Source organism: Teleopsis dalmanni, chromosome 2, assembly GCF_002237135.1.
Source record: "Teleopsis dalmanni isolate 2A chromosome 2, ASM223713v2, whole genome shotgun sequence".
In the NCBI taxonomy this organism is placed as follows: domain Eukaryota; kingdom Metazoa; phylum Arthropoda; class Insecta; order Diptera; family Diopsidae; genus Teleopsis; species Teleopsis dalmanni.
The window spans coordinates 54,647,875-54,656,730 of record NC_051847.1 but is presented as its reverse complement, the minus strand read 5'-3'; the positions used below and the strand labels follow the sequence as shown (position 1 = coordinate 54,656,730).

Here is an 8,856-nt window from a genome sequence, read left to right as displayed (position 1 = left end):
AGGACACAAAATACGAGAATCACATTTTGGAATAGTAAACCATGTTTAAAACAGTCGTAAATGGTTATGTCATACACAGCTACATAATAAATTAATTTGTATCGAAAATAGAGACTATGCTATAGCATTATATTATTAAATATAATTTATATTATAATAATATATTGCTGATATTATTTTACTTGTGTAGATTTTATTATTCCCAAATACAATTGATTTAAACAATTAAAAATTGTAATTCTTATAATTACTTTATTGAATATGGCATAAAATAGGCCAGTGAGCTTTCAAAAAAAGATGAAAACAAAAAAGGCTTCAATATTTTAACATGTAACAAAAATTAAACAATTATAATATACCAAAAGATTACGAAAACGTAATACATTTTCAGTTTAGTATTTATTTTCTACCCATCGCTGCGAGCTTTGGATTGAGGGTTCTTGTAACAAATGATATTCCTTCTTCAAATTTGGTACGAAATAAGACGTTCGCATTGTTAAACATACCATCTTTTAAAGACACAATTATGAACTGCGAATTGGTGAAATGTTCTTTTAGCATATTCCCAATATTTTGTGTATGGGACATGTCTAATGCAGCATCGACTTCATCAAGAATATATAAAGGAGCAGGCGAAAATTTAAGCATTGCTAGTACCAATGATAGCGCGACTAATGATCTTTGTCCACCAGATAATTCATTCAATGACTCCTTCCAAACTCCATTAAATCCAACTTTAATTTCAAGTCCAACCAAATGATTACCCTGTATAGTAGGATGGAGGCGCGCTTGCGCTCCTTGCAATAATGTACCAAATATACTACCGAAATTTTCGTTGACCACTTTCCAAGAACTCTCTAACTTTTCCCGCTTTTTTTCGTCCATTTTGCATATGATTCTTTTTATTTTTTCTTTATCTTGGTCGACGATCGTTTTGCGGCGCATTGTTTCCTTGTAGTTTGCTTCCTCTCTATCTAATACCATCATTGCTTTAACATTAATATGTTTCTCCATTTTGTCTTTTTTCTCACGCATTCTTGACAATTTTTCTCCCGCAGAAATTGGATTTTCTTTGCTATAATCGTAACGAGTATTTTTTAGACCGAAAAATTCGCGATCTTCAAGAATCCAAGGATATCTTTTCTCTAGATCTTGTATTTTTGCTACAGATTGTTCCTTTTCAATATTCATTTTATTTAATTCAGTTTCTTTTCTCTTTATGTCAAGATTCAAATCATTATTTTGTTTATGCAGCTTTTCTTTTTTAACTACTAGAGTCTTTAATTCGCGATTTTGTAATTTTATAAATTCTTTCTGTTTATCAATGCGATCTCTAAACTCAGACAGTTGAGACGAATAATTTTTGCAGTTGTTTTGTAAATCAGTAATACTCGATTTCATTTTAGATATTTTTTCGATTAAAATCTCACTCTCTTTTTTGGACTTTTCTATATTTTCGCGTAGTGCTTCTATTTCAAGCTTCAGTGTTGAATATTGGCTTTCATGTTTCGTCACATTCTGTTGAGATATTTGTGCTTTCTTAGCAGCTGCCTCCATTTCCTCTTTTGCCTGTTTCAATTCACGTTTTCGATAACCATCAGCGTCCTGAATTTTGGCTTTTAAATCTTTAATCTTAGCTCGATACATTTTAACTGATTCGCGTGATTTAACTAAAGTCGATTCTAAATCAATTATGTTTTGCTTAAGCGAATTTATTTCTTCTTCGTGTTGCTGAAATGAAGTGTGGGATAGTCGTTGCAAGCAGGCGGCTAAATGAAGTTGCGCTTCTTCCACGTCCTCTTTAATTTTATTATAAGCAGCTGCTACCACTTTTATTGATCTATTCCAAAATAAACAATTTCTTAAATATTACTAAATCTATATTAAACATTAACTTACTCTAATTTTCTATTAACGTTTTGTAACTCTATTTTAAGACTTTTTAATAATTCTTCGTTATGTTTTATATCTGCCAAAATAGGTAGCAAATCATCACTTTTTTCACGAGCGCCACCTGTCAAAATTCCTTCTGGTTCCAATATATCACCTTCTAACGTTACTGATCTACAACCTACTTTAGGATTGAAAGTTACCTATAAAAATATAAATACAAAAGAAAAAATTCGTACAAAAGGAACATATCATGTTTATAAGATAGAGCAAGTTAATCACATTTAAAGGATAATCACATTTAATAATAATCCACATAATCACATTTAAAGGAAACTTTCGACACTTATTGTGTAAGCAATTGAGAACATTTAATAATTGGGGCGAGTTTAACTATATTTAGATTTTAGATTTTATTGGCCCCTAAATATGTTATATAAACTTTGGGACTATGGTAACATTAATCTAATAATAATGTACCAGTCAACCCATAATAATGAATCAAATTTGCTGAGTAAATTGTAGATTTTAAAACGTTAAAACGCTTTAAATGCTTAAACAAAAATATCAAGAACTGCAAGTGTTTGTATATAATATAAATAGTGACATTCCTAAATACATATACACAATATACATATATATTTGTACACAATTGTTATCAAAATTTTCAATACACACACACACCAAATAAGAAAGAAAAAATCATATTTACCTCTTTAGCAACATCTAGATTCTTGCATATTACAGAGTGTCCAAAAGCAAACTTCATTACAGAATCATAGTGTTTATCGTAATCTATTAAATTAATTGCTGTTTCTATATTTTCTTTTCCAACCTATTACAAAATTACACAATTATTTGAATTAAAAAATTAAAATATATAATCGAAAACATTTACTTACAAGTTTTTGTCCATTTTCTATTAATTTGGGATCAATACTTCTTTCTTTAATTTTGTTCATGGGAATAATGGTTACTCTTTTAGCAAGGTCACCCTTTTGTAATATTTTTTTACCAGTAATATCATCATCTACAACATGACTGAAGAGCTGTATTTCAATTAAGATAATAATTCAAATACATAAAAAAAATATAAACTTAAAATAAATAAAAAAAATATTAATTTAACTTACATGCCCTCCAACTACAGCTTGTAATGCAACATTATATTGAGGATCCTTTACATCAAATAATTTTCCAACCATGCCACGCACTTTAGATCGATCGAAATTTGGTTCTGGATCTTTATAGTCCATATTAAAGTTCTGTGCATTAAGCCTATTTAATTTACTGTGTATATTTCGAATTTCCATATTGATCTGCATTTTACGTTCTTCTAATTTTTCATATAAGCCATCTTCATAATTCATTTGTCTTAGTTTAGCTTCTAGTTGCTTTATTTTTTCTTCAAGTTCTTTTTGTTTTGCTTTATCCTTAGTATACGCATCATCATTTTTTTGGGTCTTATTTTGTTGATCTCTAAGTTTATTACGAGCGTGAACCAATTCCATTTCAGTACCTTTTACGTTAGTTTCGGCATCAGTAATTTGTCCCGTAGCACCTTTAAAACATACATTAAACGTTTATAATTTCATACAAATTAAAAATGGGTAATAATTACTTATTAATTCATCTTGTAACGACGTGGTAACCCCTTCCTCATTAGTAGTTAGTCCTCGCGATACATTATCCATTCGTTTCTGCGCTGCCTCATACTTAAGCTTATCATCTGTTTCTGCTTGTTTCAACTGGTCAAAATTAGTTTGAATATTAGACAGCTTAGTTTCTTTACTTCCTAGTGTTTTTTCATCATCTTTTATCGATTTTTCAATTGTACGAAGATTTTTCTCTGTATGGGAAATATCAGTTTCTGCAGATTTGAAATCAGCATTTGCAGCAGATTCTTTTAAAACGAGATTTCGAAGTTCTTCTTCCATTTCTTTTAATTTTCCGCCACAGTCAGTATCGATTTTATCTTGTAATTCTTTACAATTTTCATCAATTATTTCACTTTCTTTTTTGTTTTCCTCAATAGTTTGACGAAATTTACTAATGTCAGTAGAAATCTTCTCGAGAGTTGCTTCATGAGCATCTAGACCTTGCTTGTGTTTTGTGTACCGATAAGATATATGAATACGTGTTAAAGAATCAATTTCTCTACAAATATTTTGAAAGTCTATGTAATCTGTCCGTTCTTTTCGCAATTTTTCCAATTTTGGTTCAACTTCTTCAGTAAGTAGTTGATTCGTTTCACGCACCCTCACATCTTTCTTTTCTATAAGTTTAGTAGTAGCCTCACGTTTGCTATCATATAAACTTGTGCCAGCAGCTTCCTCAATCATGGAAAGAATCTAATCATTTATGTAAAAAGTTTTACCAATGTACTTTAATTATAAACTGACATAATCTTACTTCTTTTGGTTTCATATTTAATACTTTAGTTATACGTCCTTGCATAATAAGAAAATTGGGATTATTAACATTGAGCTGTACTGAACAAAAGAAATCCGCGATTTTTTTATTTTGAACAATTTTGCCATTTATTAAATATTTGTTCTTTCCACCTACAACAATTTGGCGTGTTACTGATATTTCCCTGCATTTTTCATAACCTAACGGACACTGTAAATAAAGTTTTTATAGAATTCATTACTTCACTTTTACCATTGCTTTAAAAACTTACTTGCTCTGGGTCCGTATTGTCGAATATTAGTGTAACTGTAGCTTTAGTTATGCCCGCTTGTCCACTTTTAAATACTAAGTCTTGCAACGACGCAGCTCGCACCTGATATCTGATATTAGCACAAAAAAATTACAAATTATATTAAAAAACATTACCTGACTTAAATTCATAATGCCAAGTACAAAACATATCGAATCAAGAATGTTTGACTTGCCGGTCCCGTTTAAACCCGTTATGGCAGTAAACTCTCTATCAAAACCAAGTATCTCCGTACGTTTCCCGTAGGATTTGAATCCATCTATATACACGGATTTAATATACATTTTACATGTTACAACACCCAAAACAATTAAGCGTCTATTATTAAAACGACGCCGCTTAAATGTACGATGTTTGAAATGTCAGATTGGTTGAGAGTTTACTTGTAAGCAAAACAAAAAGTAGTAGAAAATAAGGAAATAAAATTAGTAGTGGATATGTTGACTTAATTCAACAAATACTGAGGGCATTCAGTATTTTTATTAGCTTGTGTGGATTTCCTGTACGTGGATTATTATTTATCGCTCTATTTTAAATTAATAACAGTTATAGTTTTTTTTCATATGATCAAATTCAAACATTTTTCGGTTTTAATAACGTCAACTGTCATTGACATACGTTTAAAAAAAACTCACTTTTTTGTTATCTCAACTTATCTTTTGCTGAAAATTTAACATACGCATAGTTGTATTTGAAATGTCTCTCATTTCAACGAATTAAGGCAATTTTCTTTAATTTCGTTCTAACCTTAAAACCGAATTTGTGTCTCAACATAGTATAAATTAACTTTTTCAGTTTAGTCGAGAGTTTATTTGTAAGCTTAAGCAAAATAAAAAATAGTTGAAATTGAAGAAAATAGTATTAATGATATAATATTCAGTTAGTATTACGTTTATGATGTTCATATTAATTTGTTTTTTGTTAAAAAGTTTAAATTTAATTAAATTACACATAACAAATTCAAAAAACTTCTTTCAAATTAATTAATGAAACATGGAAGGTTATTTTTGCTAATCTGTAATTACTGTCTAAGAGCAAACTCTGTTTAAGGGTTTGTTGTAACCACGGTAGTAGAGTGATCACAGAAAAAACGCAGCCGATATCATCTAAATAAAAGGCCAAAAATTGAGTAGTCTTGTATCTAATATTATTCAGCAGGTCGATAGGATATTGAGCTGAGAGAAGAAAGATTTGAGCAGTGAAAGATTATGACGCCTGGTAAAGTATCTTCGCGTTAGAAATAAAACAAACCATCTAGTCGCTCGATGTTGGAAAACTTGTAGATAGCTAAGCTATACCGTATTAACATTATAAACTTTAGCTATCGAACTTTACTAAAGTTAGCTTAAGTTAGTTTGTTACTGGTATTAATTATAAAAATATAATGTCAATTGTTTAATTATCCATTTCATCTTGAAAATGAAACGTCTTAACTAACTTCTTAATAAATTCAATGATATAATTAGGAGCATAAAAAATCGAACGTAATAGTGATAAATTACAGAGCTCTGAAATCTTTTTTATGCAGTAATTTCGAAAGACAATTTTGTTTTAAACTGTGTATTGCTTCAATGATTTTAATTATATTTCTAACCCCACAGATTTGAAGCATAGATAACGAATTGCCTATCCCATTGTGATGTTTTTTTTATGGCGGGAAGTACAATTCTTGTATATATTTCAAAATTTATTGAAACATTTTTTGTATTCGCTACATTTTTAAGTTCTTTCGGGACAAAAAGCTTAAATATATGTTTAAACCAAACGTATACTCACCTTAAGTAATACTTTATAATACGTCACCAATATAATTACGTGCCCTCTAACACTGAGTAATTTGAGCCTAGTTAAAATGCATCTCCGCTTACTTTTTTTTTGCGGTGAGGAGGTGGAATGCTTTATGCACCGTGATCGACCGTAGTCGGAGTGGTGTGTCCAACTCCCTAATATTAATATGTAGTATATGGACTAAAAGTCTCCCCTCTTCGGTAAGACTTATTCCCCCTCTAAAACGCTTTCGCATTACTTTGAGGAGGGTCTCTTGAAATGCCAACGTTTAAGAATTTGAATCACATGACTATCGTTCGCCAGCTCTCTGGGTTTGCTCTCATCGTTTCCACTATATTTCGGGATTTATAGGTTCAATCTGGGCTATTATCTCGTCAGTACTCCTTGCTGTCGCAGTAGCAAGATTCTCATACCTGATCTTTATATAGGTTACAACTATAAAAGAGGTCGGCGAAATATACGTATACGTTTAATATAATATAGTTATTCTTACAACATAATACAAGTCTTAAAAATGTGTTAGAGGTCATAAATATTTTAGAAACATTTAAATCAGTTTAAAAACTTTTTAATAACAAAATAGTGTCAAGACATGAATCATAACGTCGTGTAAAAAAAGCAACCTCAGCCATAAGAACGGAAAACTTCAACTGCCGATCCCTGAATTGGAATAAAGTAAACCTCTGGGAATATTAAAAGTAGCATCGTGTTTAGTTCTTAGCTGTTGTTATTGAATGAGTTTCATAGTTCTTAGTCACGCTTACTTTATTAAAATACATTTAATTTTAATACACTTTTGTTTTTATTTTTAAGATTTTTATTGTTATGCTTTTAATATTGAAGCGCAATCATTATACAAAAAACTAAACATCCCATGGAATCGCAGCGAAGAAACCCAAACAACGTTAAAATATTAACGATATGATTTCTGGTAGCGTGCACGGGCACCTGGACCGCCGAACTTCTTGGGTTCACAACGACGTGGATCTCCTACCAAGAGAGTTCTGTCATATTGAATTAAAATATCCTTAATTTCTTTTTTGGAGGCTTCATCAACAACTGAAATTATAGGAAAATATTTTTATGTAATACAAAAGTATTAAAAAGGATTGAACATAAATTATAAATACTATAAATTATATTATAACAAAGAAATGTTATTTAAGCATCACCCATATTGTGCAATTTTAACAAAATATGGTTGGTATGTGCCCAAAGTTTATTCTGCCTAACATTTATCTTTCAAAGAAAATAATGGAATACATTTTCAATGAAAATCTGGTATTAGTAGGCATGTACTGTATCATAACAATCAAGGATAAAACTATAACTTACATTTTTGATAAAATGCAATCAAAGCCTTTGAAATAGCTTGACGGATAGCGTAGATTTGTGCTACATGACCACCACCACTAACACGTACGCGGATGTCTACACCGGCAAATTTTTCCTAAAAAAGAATTGATTTGATTCGTTAGCAATATTTATATAGACATTGTTAGAATAAAGTTATTAAATACATAATCAGTTAGTTACTTCTGTCACTTTCATAATTTATCAGTTTCGGGATAAGCAAATGCATCATTTGATATTTAAAAACTTAGTATAAACACATAAAAGTTAGGTTATGTACATACCCTGCCGAGCAACAACAATGGTTCTTGCAATTTGTATTGCAATACTTTGGGTTCAATTTGCTCCAATGGACGTCCATTTACGCGTAAAAGTCCCCGACCACGTTTGCAATAAGCAACGGCGGTGGCAGTTTTCTATAAATTGAATTGTATTAAAAATATGTTTATGTACTAGGTAAAAATGTATGCACGTGTGTATACATATAACACGATTTTTCGCACAAACCTTGCGTCCGAAAACTTGCACAGCATGAATAGGTTCCCTGCGCTAAAAATAATAAATTTTGTATTTTTTACTATCACACCTAAGTTACATATCGACCGTACAATTAAAATATATTTTTCACAAAGTTACCTTTTGCTGCATGTTGCTTGACGTTTTACGTGAAAAAGGACGGAAGTTTCGTTTTTTCCATTGAACCCTATTTAACGAAACTTTTTCGTTCAAACTACTACAGTGACATCTAGGTTTCATTTTTTAGACGCCGCAGGTTTTTAATTCATATTAATATATATATACTAATTTTAGATTTCATTTATATATATATTTTTATTTTTATATATTTTTATATATTTATAAATAAATATGCTTTTTGCATATTTATATTTCGCATTAAGAAATATTGTTGACAGAACTTTTATACACATTATTTACTTAACAATATATCACACAAAAAAAAATGAATATATAATTGATATATCAAATCATATACATATATACATTTTATACATCTATGTTGAATTCGTCGCAAATGCTTTAGCGCCATTTAGTACGAAAAACTATTCAATTTGACACAACAACCAACTTAAGTGTGGAAAAAA

General features: G+C 30.1%; 2 protein-coding genes across 2 annotated transcripts; both read right to left on the bottom strand.

Moving 5' to 3' along the window:
- Nucleotides 1-266: 266 nt before the first annotated feature.
- On the bottom strand, nt 267-5,033 carry LOC119679221 (structural maintenance of chromosomes protein 2-like). The gene is made up of 9 exons (XM_038091449.1): nt 4,729-5,033; nt 4,574-4,675; nt 4,303-4,512; nt 3,512-4,241; nt 3,024-3,451; nt 2,793-2,939; nt 2,603-2,725; nt 1,900-2,093; nt 267-1,840 (listed from the first exon to the last, which is right to left on the bottom strand). The coding sequence occupies exons 1-9, from the start codon at nt 4,894-4,896 to the stop codon at nt 400-402; spliced, it is 3,543 nt and encodes a 1,180-aa protein (XP_037947377.1). The 5' UTR covers nt 4,897-5,033; the 3' UTR covers nt 267-399.
- A 2,166-nt stretch (nt 5,034-7,199) lies between these two features.
- Nucleotides 7,200-8,477, bottom strand: LOC119679235 (40S ribosomal protein S16). Its single transcript, XM_038091468.1, has 5 exons — nt 8,390-8,477; nt 8,261-8,302; nt 8,038-8,169; nt 7,736-7,850; nt 7,200-7,459 (listed from the first exon to the last, which is right to left on the bottom strand). Exons 1-5 carry the CDS (start codon nt 8,399-8,401, stop codon nt 7,314-7,316), a joined length of 447 nt encoding a protein of 148 aa, XP_037947396.1. The 5' UTR covers nt 8,402-8,477; the 3' UTR covers nt 7,200-7,313.
- Nucleotides 8,478-8,856: the final 379 nt, after the last annotated feature.

Coding starts and splice junctions, on each gene's coding strand:
- LOC119679221 (XM_038091449.1), bottom strand. CDS start 4,896: ATGTATATTAAATCCGTGTATATAGATGGATTCAAATCCTACGGGAAA. Junction 4,513..4,573: donor ACAATACGGACCCAGAGCAA/GTAAGTTTTTAA, acceptor CTTTATTTACAG/TGTCCGTTAGGTTATGAAAA. Junction 2,726..2,792: donor TAGAAAATGGACAAAAACTT/GTAAGTAAATGT, acceptor ATTTTGTAATAG/GTTGGAAAAGAAAATATAGA.
- LOC119679235 (XM_038091468.1), bottom strand. Junction 8,170..8,260: donor TGCAAGTTTTCGGACGCAAG/GTTTGTGCGAAA, acceptor TTCAATTTATAG/AAAACTGCCACCGCCGTTGC. Junction 7,460..7,735: donor GATTGCATTTTATCAAAAAT/GTAAGTTATAGT, acceptor CTATAATTTCAG/TTGTTGATGAAGCCTCCAAA.